The 19356-nt window shown below is 36.5% G+C and overlaps 1 protein-coding gene across 1 annotated transcript in view; it reads left to right on the top strand.

Annotated features, from left to right (window-relative positions):
• The first annotated feature begins 378 nt into the window (after positions 1–378).
• Positions 379–19356, top strand: part of prtfdc1b (phosphoribosyl transferase domain containing 1b) — a 32388-nt gene continuing 13410 nt past the window's right edge. The window contains exons 1-5 of the mRNA XM_061979472.2: positions 379–572; positions 718–824; positions 7877–8060; positions 9253–9318; positions 16904–16921. Of these exons, the coding sequence (XP_061835456.1) occupies positions 525–572; positions 718–824; positions 7877–8060; positions 9253–9318; positions 16904–16921 (423 nt within the window). The 5' untranslated portion in view covers positions 379–524. The remainder of the gene's footprint in view (positions 573–717; positions 825–7876; positions 8061–9252; positions 9319–16903; positions 16922–19356) is intronic.

Genomic DNA, 19356 nt, shown 5'->3' with positions numbered 1-19356 from the left:
ATTATCCCCTCAACTCCCCCCAAAATGGATTAACTCGCTGGAATAAAAAAGACAATATAACAACATACATCCATAAACGTGGACGCATGTGAAAAAGTGCAATATATTTATCTGTAAAGTAATCTATTTATTTATATATATTTATTTATTTTATATATATATTAGATATATTATTTATATATATTTATTTATTTATGATATGCATCTTATTGCTTGTTTATCCTGCACTACCATGAGCTTATGTAACGAAATTTCGTTCTTATCTGTGCTGTAAAGTTCAAATTTGAATGACAATAAAAAGGAAGTCTAAGTCTAGTCTAGTCGTGTGCGTGCAATGAAAAGGTAAGTGCGCCCCTAGCGGCCATTGAGTGGTACAACACTGTCTGCAAGGGGTCGATCAAGCGCGTATTCCTCCAAACCTTCTTTTGCTCCTCCTCTCCGCGGCGTGCTAAATTCTTCACTGAAGCTTGCACAACTACTTTCTGTGGAGTGTTGGCAGTAAAGGATACAGGGGGAAAGACAACATGGCAGACATCGTGCGCCAAACCACGGGTGGAAGCGGCGGGATTGTGGTAATGAAAACAAGTAGAATGAAAGCCGATTTAACTTCCCTCATGCAGTCATGCTGCAAACTTTTATGGCTACGCGAACACGTTGGGAAGTTTTTACAACTTGCCGGGCGAGGATGCAAAAATGACGATAATGCTTTGCTTTCAGATCGACGATGACTGGCCGGGTTACAGTTTAGAACTCTTCAGCTATCCTGCACACTACGCAGGAGATCTGGAATGCGTGGTGGTTCCACATGGAGTCATCATGGACAGGTACTGCAACACTTTGCAAACAAATATACGCAGCCTGACTGTATTAGTGCATGGACTTACTGCATTAGTGCATGGATTTACTGGTGTGCAAATATCTGCAGACATTCGCCATAGGTATCAAACTTGTGCATCATTTTAACAGGCCTGTCAAGATACCTTAGCATTACAAGCAGTGTTGGGTTAGTTACTGAAAACCAGTAACTAGTTACAGCTACCAGTTACTTTATTTCAAAAGCAACTCATTTACTAACTCAGTTGCTTACACCAAAAAGTAATGCGTTACTGTGAAAAGTAACTATTTAGTTACTTTTTTCTTCTTCTTCTTTTTTTTTTAAAAGCTCCCATTAAATGCCTACTGAAATGCGATTTTCTTATTTAAACGGGGCTAGCAGGTCCATTCTATGTGTCATACTTGATAATTTCGCGAAATTGCCGTATTTTTGCTGAAAGGATTTAGTAGAGAACATTGACGATAAAGTTCGCAACTTTTGGTCGCTAATAAAAAAAAGCCTTGCCTATACCGGAAGTAGCAGACGATATGCGCGTGACGTCACAGGTTGTGGAGCTCCTCACACCTGCACATTGTTTACAATCATGGCAGCGAGAGCGATTCGGACCGAGAAAGCGACGATTTCCCCATTAATTTGAGCGAGGATGAATGATTTGTGGATGAGGAAAGTGAGAGTGAAGGACTAGAGGGCAGTGGGAGCGATTCACTTAGGGAAGATGCTGTGAGAGGCGGGTGGGACCTGATATTCAGCTGGGAATGACTAAAACAGTAAATAAACACAAGACATATATATATATACTCTATTAGCCACAACACAACCAGGCTTGTATTTAATATGCCACAAATTAATCCCGCATAACAAACACCTCCCCCCTCCCGTCCATATAACCCGCCAATACAACTCAAACACCTGCACAACACACTCAATCCCACAGCCCAAAGTACCGTTCACCTCCCCAAAGTTCATACAGCACATATATTTCCCCAAAGTCCCCAAAGTTACATACGTGACATGCACATAGCGGCACGCACGTACGGGTAAGCGATCAAATGTTTGGAAGCCGCAGCTGCATGGGTACTCACGGTACCGCGTCTGCGCATCCAACTCAAAGTCCTCCTGGTAAGAGTCTCTGTTGTTCCAGTTCTCCACAGGCCAATGGTAAAGCTTGACTGTCATTTTCCGGGAACGTAAACAATGAAACAACGGCTGTGTTTTCCGGCACAACAGTCAAAGGGTGCATTCTACGGCGGGGGTGCGTTGTCCGGCACAACACCTGCCGCAATACACCGCTTCCCACCTACAGCTTTCTTCTTTGCTGTCTCCATTGTTCATTGAACAAATTGCAAAAGATTCACCAACACAGATGTCCAGAATACTGTGGAATTTTGTGATGAAAACAGACGACTTAATAGCTGGCCACCATGCTGTCCCAAAATGTCCTCTACAACCCGTGACGTCACGCGCAGGCGTCATCATACCGAGACGTTTTCAGCAGGATATTTTGCGCGAAATTTAAAATTGCACTTTAGTAAGCTAACCCCGCCGTATTGGCATGTGTTGCAATGTTAAGATTTCATCATTGATATATAAACTATCAGACTGCGTGGTCGGTAGTAGTGGGTTTCAGTAGGCCTTTAATGCCCTTTTAGCCTTCATTTCAGTACGGTTATTGCACTGGAAAATAATACAATCTGTTTATCAACTTGGCATGCATTTGCATCACTGAACTCTGCTAAGCAATGTGGTCTACATACAACACACAAAGACAAAGATATGTTTCAAAGGGCCAATTTATTTCGGGCCAGAACAAATTGACAAAACTATTTTAAATAGCTGCAACATAACATACATAAGTAGCAAACAGTATAATAACAACATAGCTGTAAACCTGGCTTCACCTAAGGAAGGCACAGGTGACATACACAAAGCCTAACCAGGCAGATTTGAATTGCTGTTTTGGGCAGTAGATGGGATCTTTGATCCAAGACACAACTTACATTTAACTAAAATGTTCTTTTCTTTGTGCTTGACAAAAGAACAGAAGTGAGAATATCTCCATGTTAAGACACTCCACTGCAGCTCTGTTGTTAGTAAACACAGACACGCCCCCCTCCCCACACCTACACCCAGACACACACAGAGCGCGCCTCCGGCTTGTGACACAAGAAGAATCAGAAGACGACACCGCAGCACTCCAATAAAACACACTCAGATCTTCTGTTTCTAGCCTATACTACATGTAGCTGCTGACAGAAGCACATTGTATATATGTTATATAATTTCATAGTTGGTTAGAGTAAATAAATACAATGTATAAATATAAGTTCATATTTACATATAATGTGATTAAAAATGCATTTCCTTTGGTAATTTCATGCAAGTATATGTTAACTTTATTTTTGTTACAAAACCCATGTAAATTGGAGAGGAACATATTTTTTGTTCCGGTTTGGTCACATTGTTGGAGGGAACAATTAATATGTGACGGAATAAGGGAAGCAGCATGAGACAGCAAGCACATGATGGAAGAGGTTAATGGAGTCTCGGCTTGAAAATAAACTTTATTCCCTCGGAGTTTGTGAGGCCAATGAGGTATGATTCTTTCTGATATGTATGTGAAATCAATGTGTTTTATGTTATTGGATGTCAGACTAATTGTAAGTTCTGTTTTTCTTATTTATTAGTTCTGACGGCATTATTTTGGCATTGTGTTGGCATCGTTGTTACGAGAAGAAGACGTGGCTGAAAATAAATGTCTGTTTGAGAAAAACGAACAACTCGGAGGGAGTAACACTACATAAAAAATAACGTAAAATAACGCAGTAACGCATCATGTAGTAACGGTACCTGAGTTACTGAATATAAAAAAATAACGCATTAGATTACTAGTTACCGCCGAAACTAACGGCGTTACAGTAACGCGTTACTTTGTAACGCGTTAGTCCCAACACTGATTACAAGTAGGGATGTCCTATAATATCGGCCTGCCGATATTATCGGCCGATAAATGCGTTAAAATGTAATATCGGAAATTATCGGTATCGTTTTTTTTATTATCGGTATCATTTTTTAATTTTTTATTTTTTTATTAAATCAACATAAAAAACACAATATACACTTACAATTAGTGCACCAACCCAAAAAAACCTCCCTCCCCCATTCACACTCATTCACACAAAAGGGTTCTTTCTTTCTGTTATTAATATTCTGGTTCCTACATTATATATCAATAAATATCAATACAGTCTGCAAGGGATGCAGTCCGTAAGCACACATGATTGTGCGTGCTGCTGGTCCACTAATAGTACTAACCTTTAACAGTTAATTTTACTAATTTTCATTAATTACTAGTTTCTATGTAACTGTTTTTATATTGTTTTAATTTATTTTTTATTCAAGAAAATGTTTTTAATTTATTTATCTTATTTTATTAATTTTGTTTTAAAGTACCTAATCTTCACCATACCTGGTTGTCCAAATTAGGCATAATAATGTGTTAATTCCACGACTGCATATATCAGTTGGTATCGGTTGATATCGGTATCGGTAATTAAATAGTTGGACAATATCGGAACATCGGATATCGGCAAAAAGCCATTATCGGACATCCCTAATTACAAGCAATAAAGTTGAAATACTGTACAGTACAATGTCAGGGATATTTAACTGTAGGCCCACAAGCAGTTTTATTTGGTACATGATGTAATGATAAGTCTGACCAGTAGATGGTAGTCACACATACGAGATATGTGTGGACTGCAGGTTGATGCTTCCTGTTCAATTAATGACGGTAGCAAGTACAGGTTTGCATGAAAGCCCAAAACTTACATATTTCATTGAGAATATAGAACATTACACACAGTGCTCAAAATTCCGTCAAAAATATTTTTGTTCCACTTTGGTAAGCTCCGGAAGCATTACGGCTACCACAGTCAGACGTACTGTGCTTCAACATACGGGTATTATTATGGTGCATGGCAACATAAGCTAGCTGAATTCTGATTGGATAAAAAACTTTATAACCTAAAAACAACAGCACTGGAAGGAGCATAAAATGACATGAAGAGAATATTAACCATTTTAGATATTTAAGGGAAAAAATAAAACATTACTTTTATCTTTAATTATGATCATGATTTCTGGTTAAGTTAGGCCAGCAGAGAAGGCCTTGCTGGCCCTGACGGCCCGACATTGCACGCTCACAAATCTGGAAGCGCTCGCTCAAATGGTACACGACAGAAGTGTCGCAAAAGTCACGTGTAAGTAGACAGCTTATAGAGGGTTCTTTCTGATTAGGGACAGACAGACAACTTAAAACACAGGTACGCAAATCTGAATACACACACTCAGATTGCTATACAGACACACAAATTAGTAGACACGCACGCGAACTGGATTACATTCGCACAGATTGTGATACACGTTTGCTACAATAATACTTCCATAGAAACTGCACTTTTTTGGAATTTTGCCTATTGTTCACAATCATTACGCGAGACATGACGACAGATCTTTTCTTTTAATACATTCTAAATATGAAGTACATTTGATCAAAAGTCTGCTTACAATGGAGCCTATAGGAGCTACTCAATTCTGCCTATAAAGCCCTTGATTAGTGTTTTTTGCAGCAGGGCACTAAAAACAGAAGAGTGTTTCGGCATGTAGAGGATCTTTGATTAGTGTTTTTTGCAGCAGGGCATTAAAAAACAGAAAAGCATTTCTGTCATATAGAGGATCTTTGATTAGTGTTTTTTGCAGCAGGGCATTAAAAAAACAGAAAAGCATTTCTGTCATATAGAGGATCTTTGAGTGGTGTTTGCAGCAGGGCATTAAAAACAGCAGCGCATTTCTGTCGCATAGAGGATCTTTGATTAGTGTTTTTTGCAACAGGGCATTAGAAACAGCAGATCGTTTCTGGCATATAGAGGATCTTTGATTAGTGTTTTTTGCAGCAGGGCATTAAAAAACAGCAAAGCATTTCTGTCATATAGAGGATCTTTGATTACTGTTGTTTGCCGCAGGGCATTAAAAAACAGCAGAGCCTTTCCGTCATATAGAGGATCTTTGATTAGTGTTTTTTGCAGCAGGGCATTAAAAAACAGCAGAACGTTTCTGGCATATAGAGGATCTTTGATTAGTGTTTTTTGCAGCAGGGCATTAAAAAACAGCAGAGCATTTCGGTCATATAGAAGATCTTTGATTAGTGTTTGCAGCAGGGCATTAAAAACAGCAGAGCATTTCTGTCGTATAGAGGATCTTTGATTAGTGTTTTTTGCAGCACGGCATTAAAAAACAGCAGAGCGTTTCTGGCATATAGAGGATCTTTGATTAGTGTTTTTTGCAGCAGGGCATTAAAAAACAGCAAAGCATTTCTGTCGTATAGAGGATCTTTGATTACTGTTGTTTGCCGCAGGGCATTAAAAAACAGCAGAGCCTTTCTGGCATATAGAGGATCTTTGATTAGTGTTTTTTGCAGCAGGGCATTAAAAAACAGCAGAGCATTTCTTTCATATAGAAGATCTTTGATTAGTGTTTGCAGCAGGGCATTAAAAACAGCAGAGCATTTCTGTCGTATAGAGGATCTTTGATTAGTGTTTTTTGCAGCAGGGAATTAGAAACAGCAGAGCGTTTCAGTCATATTGAGGATCTTTGATTAGTGTTTTTTGCAGCAAGGCATTAAAAAACAGCAGAGCGTTTCTGGCATATAGAGGATCTTTGATTAGAGTTTTTTGCAGTAGGGCATTAAAAACAGCATAGAGGGACGTGCGGTAGAAAATGGATGGAGTGATGGATTAAAAAGAGCTGAGTGCTCCTGTCTTTCAGAAGATCTTTACTAGCATTTTTGCAGTAGGTCTCAAAAAACAGCTGCACTTTGGTGCCTTGACTCACACACATTTTGGACGGAAGTAGTTGCAAAGTGCTCCCGTCATATACGTAGACAAGCAAAGGGTGGCTATTTTGAAGAAACTAGAAGATAAAACATGTTTTCAGTTATTTCACCTTTTTTTGTTAAGTACATAACTCCACATGTGTTCATTCATAGTTTTGATGCCTTCAGTGACAATCTACAATGTAAATAGTCATGAAAATAAAGAAAACACATTGAATGAGAAGGTGTGTCCAAATTTACGCATATTAGCCTTGTTACACAGTATACATAAGCATCTCTTTTTGAGGGATAACTTGCTTTGAAATTGTAAGTCAAGGTGACGAGCAGATATCTACGTATATATTTTTGATAACCCCCTGCCCAAAAAAGTTAATAAATCAATTAATATTCAATGATTTATTGTAAAACATATGCAATTGTTTTGTTACAATTGAAAGAAACAAATACATTTAGCAGACCACGTTAAATGACAAGATGGTGCAGATACAATGACGTGGCGGGCCACATAAATTAATTTGGCGGACCACATAAATGGATTGGCCTGCTCGTAAAATAATGTGGCAGCATGCATAAAAGAATGAAGTGGCGGGTCAAATTTAATGACACCTGTGGTATAGTGTATTAAGTGTATAGTATGTGCATCTGTTTGTTAAAATTAATTGTGTTGTACAGTGGATTTTATTTCCTGCTCTATGGTTGTCATCACACTCTCTGTGTGATGACAACAAAAGCAAGTGTTCTGTTGTGTTGTTACTGTACTTTTTGTTGTTGTTGTTGTTGTTGTCTCTCTGTCTTATCCCCGTCTTGACCCCACAATTTCCCCCTCTGTCTTCCTTTTTTTCTTCTTTCTATCCCCTCCTGCTCTGGTCCAGCTGCCCAAACATGAAATAAATCCATTTAATAAAGTAAAAAACAAATAGAGCAACAAGAGAAGTATCCCACACTTCTCTTTTGTACAGCCTATATTAAAGTTAAAGTTAAACTGGGCATGTACATCAAATATATGACTTGCCTGAGTGGCTGGACAGCACATTTTAATAAAATAAATAAAAAATGTTCTGTCTCCATGATATGATGATAAGCATGATAAGCATCATTGAGAATGGATGGAGGCTTTGTGTCATGAACCCCTACGCCTTTTGTTTGCCCAGAACGGAACGTCTCGCCCGAGACATCATGGATGACCTGGGGGACCATGACATCGTGGTCCTTTGCGTGCTCAAAGGGGGCTACCAGTTCTGCGCAGACCTGGTGGACAAGATCAAGGCGTTGAGCTGCAGCTCGGACCGCACCATCCCCATGAGGGTCCACTTTATACGTCTCAAAAGCTACCTGGTGAGATTTCTTTTTTAAAAACTCATATAATGCACTGCAAAAAGTCAGTGTTCAAAAACAAGGAAAAAAATAATAATAATTAGGGGTATTTTACTTGAACTAAGCAAAATTATCTGCCAATAGAACAAGAAAATTTGGCTTGTCAAGACTTTCCAAAACAAGTAAAATTAGTTAACATCAATGAACCACAAAATACCTTAAAATAAGTATATTCTCACTAATAACAAGTGCACTTTTCTTGATAGAAAAAACTAATATTACACCTTTTTTCTCAATATATTGAAAAATATTTTTAAATTAAGTAAATGCTAGTGCCATTATCTTGACATAATGATATGCGCTCGGCATTACATTTCTTGAAACCAGCAAACTTACACTAAAAACTAGTTTATTGTTCTTAATGGAAAGGCAAAAAGGCAACGCTCAGGCAAATCATATTGTCTAAAAATGCATTTTCCCATCGATAACATGACATTATCGCGCCAAGTGCGTGCTCTTTCAGTCAATTAGTGAGCAAGGAATATATATATATATATATATATATATATATATATATATATATATATATATATATATATATATATATTTACAGCCCGGCCCCCGGACAATTTTTTTTTATTGTAATTTTGAAGAATTTATCTGAATGTGCATGAACTATTTCTGTTCAAAATTGTTTGAAATGTCCCATGTTAAATGTTTAAATATTAACTGTCGGTATAATTATGAGACACAATTGTGTCAAAGTCATGATTTTTTATTTAATGCTTAAAATAAGAAATGAGTACTTTAAAAAAGTAGTTTTATACTTGTGAGTGTTGATGACACAGCTTTGCAACAGTTGATATTCGAGTTTCGAGCATGTTTTACTCAATATAGGTAATCAAATCTCAGCAACAAGCTGTAATATCTTACTGAGACAATTTAGGACCAAAACACTTAAAACAAGTAAAACACTCTAACATAAAATCTGCTTAGTGAGAAGAATTATCTTGTCAGACGGAAAATAATCAAATATCACCCTTGTTTAAGATATTTAATCTTACTTAGATTTCAGTTTTTGCAGTGTGTGGCATTTCACGGAGACTTGTGATTGCCACGTCAGAAGATGTGTCTAACAACAGTAGTGTCTTTGTAGTGTCTTTGTGTCCTTCTCTTAGTACAGCATTGATCATGTGTTCTGGCTTTTCCTTAGAATGACCAGTCGACAGAAGATATTCACATACTTGGAGCAGAGGACTTGTCGTTTTTACAGGGAAAGGTAACGCATTAATATTCTTGATAAGAAATTGTGATTCCCTCAGAAGTACAGAATGAAGAAAAACACAAGGTATTGACAGCTGACCACCTCAAGTGGGCAGCATTTACTTCTTCTCCACCCTCCATCCTTCCTGCTCCAGCCAGAAATAATGGTTGCTTATCTTTATGAGAGAAAGGGTGTCTCGGTAATACAAACTGACAACATCTGATAGATGTTTTTTCTCTCTGTTAGGAGTTGATTAAAAAATCGTTTTCAGTGGAGGCAAAACAGTGTAAACTGGGGGGCGTGTTGTGTGGGGTATCGGACTTCTGACTGTGTGCAACGTTTGTGGTGAAAAGGCCATGGGGCTTTAAAAAAAAAAAAAAAAAAGGTGGGGGGTTGGGAGGGGGGGACATGCACGTCAGGGTTCCCTCGTGTGGTCATGGAAATAATCGAGAGTATCAAAAAAACATTTTTTTAAATGAGAATAATTAGTCATGATGGTCTTTACATTTTTGTAATCAATTGAAAATAAATAAATAAATTGCTCCAACTTTTTAATCATCTGAATATAAAATGTGCACGTCAGGGCTCTCTTGTGGTCATGGAATTAATAGAAAGTATCTAAAAATATATATTTTTAAATGATTAAAAAAAATTGTCATTAGTGTTTGATGGTATTTAATTTTTTAAATAATTTTAAAATAAATAAATACATAAATAAATAAATTTATCTGAATATAAAAGGTGCACGTCAGGGCTCTCTTGTGGTCATGGAAATAATTGAAAGTATCAAAAAAATTATTTTTTTTTAAATGATAATAAATAGTCATTGATGGTATTTAATTTTTTTAATAATTTGAAAATAAATAAACAAATTGCTCCAACTTTCTAATCATCTGAATATAAAAGGTGCACGTCAGGGCTCTCTCTTGTGGTCATAGAAAGAATTGAAAGTATCTGGTAGTTTTAAAAAAAATCGGGTGAAAAATAATAATTGTTGAATTAGTGGATAGTGTTTTAATTTTTTTTAATCAATTAAAAAATTAAACACATTTTTTAAAGTAATTTCCAATCATCCAAATCAGCATTGGGTTAAAACAATTTGGCCGGGGGCCGGGCTGTTTATATATATATATATATATATATATATATATATATATATATATATATATATGTATTTATGTATAAATGTGCATGTGTGTGTATGTATATATATATATATATATATATATATATATATATATATATATATATATATATATATATATATATTTATACGTGTGTGTGTGTGTGTGTGTGTGTGTGTGTGTGTGCGTGCGTATATATATGTATGTATGTATGTGTATATATGTATGTATGCATGTGTGTATATATATATATATGTATATATATATATATATGTATGTATGTGTGTGTATATATATATATATATATATATATGTGTATATATATATATATATATATATATACACACACACACACACACACATATATATATATATATATATATATATATATATATATATATATATATATATATATATATATATATATATATATATATATATATATATATATATATATATATATATATATATATATATATATATATATATGTGTATATATATGTGTGTGTGGTTAGTGCGTCTGCCTCACAATACGAAGGTCCTTAGTAGTCGTGAGTTCAATCCCGGCCTCGGGATCTTTCTGTGTGGAGTTTGCATGTTCTCCCCGTGACTGCGTTCCTCCGGGTACTCCGGCTTCCTCCCACCTCCAAAGACATGCACCTGGGGATAAGTTGATTGGCAACACTAAATTGGCCCTAGTGTGTGAATGTGAGTGTGAATGTTGTCTGTCTATCTGTGTTGGCCCTGTGATGAGGTGACGACTTGTCCAGGGTGTACCCCGCCTTCCGCCCGATTGCAGCTTAAATAGGCTCCAGCACCCCCCGCGACCCCGAAGGGAATAAGCGGTAGAAAATGGATGGATGGATGGATGGATGGATGTGTGTGTGTGTGTGTGTGTGTGTGTGTGTGTGTGTGTGTATATATATACATATATGTGTGTGTATATATATATATACATATATGTGTGTGTGTGTGTGTATATATATGGGGCGGCATGGCGTAGTGGGTAGAACAACCGTGCCAGAAACCTGAGGGTTGCAGGTTCGCTCCCCGCCTCTTACCATCCAAAAAAAAAGTGCTGCCGTTGTGTCCTTGGGCGGGACACTTCACCCTTTGCCCCCGGTGCCACTCACACCGGTGAATTGAATGATGAATGATAGGTGGTGGTCGGAGGGGCCGTTGGCGCAAATTGCAGCCACGCTTCCGTCAGTCTACCCCAGGGCAGCTGTGGCTATGAAAGTAGCTTACCACCACCAGGTGTGAATGTTTGATGGGTTCTACGTGTAAAAGCGACTTTGGGTACTTAGAAAAGCGCTATATAAATTCCAGTTATTATTATATATATATATATATATATATATATATATTCTTCACACACTAATTGACTGAAAGAGAGCGCACTTGCCGCGGATGGGAAAATGCATTTTTAGACAACATGATTTGCCTGAGCGGCTAGGAGACACCGAGGGTGACAAGCGGTAGAAAATCGATTAGAAAAAACAGATTAAAAAAAAAAAAAGTTTGGGGGCCCCTACTCTAAATAGATATATTAATAATCGTAATAATATTGATGAAATGCTTTTTATTTATAGAATATATTCCAACATTAGACTGAAAACCAACATATTTTTTACAGAAGGGTTTGATTGACGCAAGTAGATATATTTCTCTTTTTTAAGCTTTTAAAATTGTATGGATCAGCAGCTTGGCGTACAGTGCATCCGGAAGACATTCACAGCGCTTCACATTTTCCAAATTTTTTCATGTTACAGCCTTATTACAAAATGGAATAAATTCATTTTTGTCCTTAAAATTCTATAGGCAATACCCCATAATGACAATGTGAAAAGGTTTTTTTCAAAATGTTTAGCAAATTTATTTAAAAAAACAAAAAAAAAAAACATGTACATAGGTATTCAGCCTTTGCTCAATACTTTGTTGATGCACCTTTGGCAGCAATTACAGCCTCAAGTAGTTTTGAATATGATGCCACGAGCTTGGCACACCTATCTTTGGGCAGTTTTGCCCATTCCTCTTTGCAGCACCTCTCAAGCTCCATCAGGTTGGATGAGAAGCTATTTTGTTCATCCAAGATGTCTATGTCCGCATGCACAGTATCAAGAGTTTTTGCAATAGGTGCTTAGAAAAAAAATCTAAACGCTCCTGTCATATAGAGGATCTTTGGCTTGCATTGAAGACCGTGGGGTCTTAAAAAGTCTAAAAAAAAGGCCTTAAAATGTCTTAAATTCTATCAAAAGCTCGTTGAAATTCTGAAATATAACTATGACAAAATGTAATAACGTTATGTCGGGTCAGGACCCAGGTGTGGAGCCGTCATAGAGGGCAGTGTTTGTGCAAGTTAATGCAACGATAATAAAAAAGTCGAAAGTCTGCATCAAAAGATGAAGAAGCGCCAAAAAAAACCCTGCAAAGCTGTACAGGGATCGACTTGTACTTTTTTTTGTTTTTTTTATGCAGAATGAATCTTAAATTTTTTTCATTGCGGTCGTAAAAAAGTCTTAAATTTGACTTGTTGAAACCTGCAGAAACCCTGTTAAAAAGAGAAGAGCACGTTTGCTAAATAGAGAAGATTTGACCCTTGCTTTTGCAGTAGTTGTCATCTTATCATTATTTTCTTAGCCCTGTTAACCAATGACAAATTACTTTAAACATTATTTTACCTTTTAATCGCATGTGCGAAACTTACTATAAACTTCACAACTCTTGTGCAATAGATAAACCCAGAGAACATTGCTGTTAATTTGTCAGCAGGATTACGCAAGGGAAAAGAAAGGAAAAAAGAGCTGACTTTGTTAACAGTAAGGGGTGGAGAAATGCAGCGGATGTATAAATATAATTCCAAAAAATGTGAATATTGTTTTATTTTAAGAAGCAAGGTGTGGACTCCAGTCATGTCAGTGGGCTCCATGCACATCAGTTCCAGGAATGGATCCTAATTAACATGCTTTCTTAATCATTAGCATGTTAGTTTAGTCCCTGTGAGACGTGTAAGAACACGGAACTGTGCCGCAATGAATGTTTATCTGCTTTGTCTTGTGTGTGCTTGTTTTTGTGTGTGTGACGACAGCAGAAGTCAAATGCCAAAGAGAGTATTCTGAGGAAATAATACACATCCGCTGATTGAAACGCATATAGGCAGCCAGGCGTGGCCTAGATGCCTGGAACATGAAATGGTGATGAGGTTGCAGGCTTGAGTCATAACTTCTGCATGTTTGTATTTTGAGCGTGCTTGCGAATTCCCCCAAGTTTTTTATTTTGTGACGTACAGTAAGTCCTATGTTTAGTTTATTTTTTGAAAATCCAACCAGTGTCGTCCTGGAAGAAGTGAGACATTGATGTGGGAATGACATAATGTCAGTGAAATTACTTTTGCTGTGTCGTGGGTGGAATTTTGTAATATTGCAGTTCCAGACAGTTGCCCTCCTTATAATTTGCTATAAATGCGGCTGACATAAAGCATGGCTGCACGCTTCGGTAAATCCTTTGTTTAAAAAGTAGAGTATACACAATACAATTGGCCTTTTATGAGCGCGTACGTTGTCCTTACTAATCTGAAGTGGATTATAAACTACTCATATGAACACTTTTGACTGCTACTCTAAAGACTAGTAAAGACCAGGGTTGTATTAGTATAGTACTGCAATACTAATGAATCATATTTAGTACTATACCGCCTCTAAAAAGTACCGGTCCCTGCTCCCCCTTTTTTTTAACGGGCATGACGGCGCGTCGTAACGTCGTGACGTTGCTGGTTTTACGAATATGTCCCTGGACACACGAGGACTTAAATTATGACCATTGTATGATCCTGTAACTACTTGGTATCGAATCGATACCGAAATTTGTGGTATCATCCAAAACTAATGTAAAGCATCTAAACAACAGAAGAATAAGTGATTAGTACATTTTAACAGAAGTGTAGATAAAACATGTTGAAACGGAAAATAACCGGATATTAACAGTAAATGAACAAGTAGATTAGTAATTCATTTTCTACCACCTGTCCTTAAATATTTTGGCAAAATAATATAAATGATAAATGACACAATATGTTACTGCATATGTCAGTATACTAATTAGGAGCCTTTGTTTGTTTACTTACTAATAAAAGAAATGTTGTCTCGAATGTTCACTATTTTGTTTAAGGACAGAATTGTTCTTCGTTTGCCATAATAAACATATGTTTAATGTACCCTAATATTTGTTGTTACAGTAAAGCCAATAATGTCCCTTTTATTTAGAAAAGTATCGGAAAATATCGAAATACATTTTAGTACCGGTATTGGTAACAAAATATTGGTATCAGGACAACCCTAGTAGAGACTTTTTTTTTTCAAATGAATTTTGAATTTGTACGTTTTTCTGAGAGGGGTATGGCATGGTTGCATAGCTGTCTATAGCAGGGGTCCCCAAACTTTTTGACTCGGGGGCCGCATTGGGTTAAAAAAATTTGGCCAGGGGCCAGGCTGTATATATATATATATATATATATATATATATATATATATATATATATATATATATATATATATATGTATATTGAAAAAGCACGTCAGACTCTTGTGTGCTTCTGTTGCTACATTACATTACTTACAAGACGTTACTTGTACAATATTACAATATGTCATACTTTTTTTTTCATGTTTTGAATAATGTCCCATGATTACTTTTCTTTACCAATATATTTAGGTGTGTATTTATAATCTTGTCTGTACATATTGTGATTTTTGTTATTTTACTTTTCTTTTTTAGTTTGTACAGCACTTTTTGGCAGTAGTGCCGTTTATATATATATTATATACAGTGTTGGGTTAGTTATTGAAAACCAGTAACTAGTTACAGTTACTAGTTACTTTATTTCAAAAGTAACTCAGTTACTAACTCAGTTACTTACACCAAAAAGTAATGCGTTACTGTGAAAAGTAACTACCATATTTTTCGGACTATAAGTCGCAGTTTTTTTCATAGTTTGGCCGGGCTCCAGTGCGACTTATGTTTTTTTCCTTTTTTATTATGCAATTTCCGCAGGTGCGACTTATACTCCGAAAAATACGGTATTTAGTTACTTACTTAATAATACAATCTGTTGATCAACTTGACATGCATTTGCATCACTGAACTCTGCTTAGCAACGTGGTCTACATACAACACACAAAGACAAAGATATGTTTCAAAGGGCCAATTTATTTCAGGCCAGAACAAATTGACAAAACTATTTTAAATAGCTGCAACATAACATACATAAGTAACAAACAGTATAATAACAACATAGCTGTAAAGCGAGGAAGTCACACACTACATACACAAAGCCTAACGAGGCGTTTTTTTCTCAAGGAATTCTGAAACAAAATCATGTCTGAAACCCAGAACACGCATTTCCCCAGTTTTAGTTTAGAGAAAAGGAAAGATTGGCCTGGCCTACTAGGATCCCTCTTTATGTTTGTGAACTTGTTAGTCTATACATTTAGAGTGATGTGATAATCAAACACTCTATAAGTCTAGAATGAAAGAGCAACAGTATATAAGAGAATTGACAGAGTGTGTGTACCTTCAGGGCGCAGTGCCTCGTTAAAATCCAGCCGCTGTTGCTTAGGAGGTGAAGTGTGTCTCTTTTTACTAGCTTCGTCGAAGCATGTTGCTTTTGTAGCTGTTTCAGCAGATTTGAATTGCTAGGATAGGATCTTTGATCCAAGACACAACTTACATTTCACTAAAATGTTCTTTGCTTTGTGGTCGACAAAAGAAAAGTAGTGAGAATATCTCCATATTAAGAAACTCTGCTTCGGGCTTCGCCATGTCTTGTTAGTAAACACAGACACGCCCCCTCCCACACACATACACACACACAGCGCGCGGCTCGCCTCTTCCGCAGCGCTCCAATAAAACACACTCAGATCTTCTGTTTCTAGCCAATACTACATATAAAATAACGCAGTAACGCATCATGTAGTTACGGTTAGTGAGTTACTGAATATAAAAAATAACGCGTTAGATTACTCGTTACCGCCGAAAGTAACGGCGTTACAATAATGCGTTAGTCCCAACACTGATTATATACAGTAATTAAATAGACAAATAAACCTTGCCTCTTAACCTTGATATCACAGCCGAGTACTTGTTCCCTTAGCATCAAAATGAAGCACCAATAGCTTCTTCTTTTTTCGGTCTGGTTACATATTGCTTGGTAGAATTTGTTGTATTAAAACAACCCCTGTCTTACCCAGACGTAAAAGGACACAGAGAGCTGGCATTAAAACACTGTCCATCACTACTAATGAAAGGTTTACAGTACACACATGTATTTAAGATACTGTTGAAGTTTGTTTTCCCACCCTAGTTCTCTCAATGTATTTATTAGCTCTTGTTCAGCGTTCCATACAGTATGTGCATGCAGTTGGTGGTTTGTCTCTAACTTGTTTGTTTTCCTTCTCCTCCCTGTCTCCCACCCTCATAAGAACGTACTGATCGTGGAGGTGAGTCAACCATGTTTTTTCCTTCTCTATTTTCCTACTTTGACCAAGTTCCAGGTCAAGATGAACCAGCTCAAGTTTTCCTCCTTTTTAATTAGGTGAAGTGCGTATAGAGTAAAACGAGAGTCCGCAGATGTTACTTTTTTTTTCCTTTGGTCTTTCTATTCTGTATTGAGTGAGAGTATTTTTTTTTTTTTGACTCGTTTTATAAAGATTGAGGTCCATTATATTAGTAGAGTTAAGCAGCCTAATGCGTGAAGGTTGTAATATTGCAGTCATCCATCAGATTATACAAACATAAACCATATTGCTGCTCTTCTTTCTCACCACTACTACTATTAGGCCTCACTGTGGCAGACAGCTCTTATTTTTAGTAAAATTACAATAAACAGAGTGTGCTGTCGCCGCCTACAACTCAACTATCAATGGACAAAGAGCCAAAACAGAACCAGGTTCAGTTTGCTTTGGTGCCGGCGTCCATATTGACAAAAGAGTGCAGCAAAACTCCTTCACAAAAATAATAAATAAAAACAGAAATACCTCCAACAAGGATACAGTGCATCTGGAAAGTATTCACAACACTTCACTTTTTCCACATTTTGTTGTGTTACAGCCTTTTTTCAAAATGGAATACATTTGTTTTTGTCCTCAAAATTCTACGGACAACACCCCACAATGACAAAATGAAAATGTTTTTTGTTTTTTTCAATTTTGCAAATGTATTAAAAATACAAAGCTAAAAATAACATGTATGTAAGTATTCACAACCTTTGCTCTGTACTGTGTTGATGCACCTTTGGCAGCAATTACAGCCTTAAGTCTTTTTGAATACGATGCCACAAGCTTGGCACACTTATATTTGGACAAATTCGCCTATTCCTCTTTGCAACACCTCTCAAACTCCATCAGGTTGGATAGGAAGCGTTGGTTTTCATCCAGGATGTCTCTGTACATTGCTACATTCATATTTCCCGCTATCTTCACCAATCTCCCAGTTCCTGATGCTAAAAAAACATTCCCACAGCATGATGCTGCCACCACCATGCTTCACTGTAGGGATGGTATTGGCCTGGTGATGAGCGGTGCCTGGTTTCCTCCAAACATAATGCCTGGCATTCACACCAAAAAGTTAAATCTTTGTCTCATCAGACTATATAATTTTGTTTCTCATGATATGAGAGTCTTTCAGGTGCATTTTTGCAAACTTTTAATAAGAAATGGCTTCCGTCTGGCCATGATTCCCGGGCGCAGCCACCGCTGCTGCCCACTGCTCCCCTCACCTCCCAGGGGGTGATCAAGGGTGATGGGTCAAATGCAGAGAATAATTTCGCCACACCTAGTGTGTGTGTGACAATCATTGGTACTTTAACTTTAACTTTAACTTTATTATACCATACGAGCCTGCAGGTGCATTGCTGCAGAGATGGCAGTCCTTCTGGAAGGTTCTCCACTCTCCACAGAGGAATGCTTTAGTTCTGACAGAGTGACCATCTGGTTCTTGTTCACCTCCCTGACTAGACTAAGATTAATGCAGCAATGTACAGAGACATCCTGGATGAAAATCAACATTTCTCATCCAACCTGATGGAGCTTGAGAGGCGCTGCAAAGAGGAAAAGCCAAAATAGCCCAAAGATAGGAGTGCAAAGCTTGTGGCATTCTATTCAAAAAGACTTGAGGCTGTAATTTCTGCCAAAGGTGCATCAACAAAGTATTAAACAAAGGCTGCGAATACTTTTAGTTTTAATAAATAAAAATAAAAACTTTTCACAATGTCATTATGGGGTATTTTTTGTAGAATTTGAATGACAAATATGAGCGTTTTCTATTTTGGAATAAGGCTGTAAAATAACAAAATGTAGAAAATGTGAAGCGCTGTGAATACTTTCCGGATGCACTGCATTTGTTAGTAAGCAAGCTAATGCTTAATTTTTGAACACATCTGTTTAAGCTAAATAATTGTAGTGATATTAAGGATATTGTTTCTTATACATACATACTGTATATATGTATATATATATATATATATATGTATATGTATGTATATATATATATATATATATATATATATATATATATATGTATGTATATATATATATACAGTATATATATATATATATATATATATATACAGTAAAAATGTGTGTGTATATATATATATACAGTGTGTGTATATATATATATATATATATGTGTGTGTGTGTGTGTGTGTATACACATACATACATGTGTATGTATGTATATATAATATGTATGTATGAATGTATGTATATATAATATGTATGTACTGTATGTGTATGTGTATATATGTATATATATATATATATATATATATATATATATATATGTATATATATATATATATATATATATATATATATATATATATATATATAGATGTATGCGTTTGTGTGTATATATATGTACAGTACAGGCCAAA

The sequence above is a fragment of the Nerophis lumbriciformis genome, linkage group LG19 (assembly GCF_033978685.3).
Source record: "Nerophis lumbriciformis linkage group LG19, RoL_Nlum_v2.1, whole genome shotgun sequence".
Taxonomy (NCBI): domain Eukaryota; kingdom Metazoa; phylum Chordata; class Actinopteri; order Syngnathiformes; family Syngnathidae; genus Nerophis; species Nerophis lumbriciformis.
The sequence above is the reverse complement of the archived record's forward strand: the minus strand, read 5'-3'. Positions and strand labels throughout refer to the sequence as shown.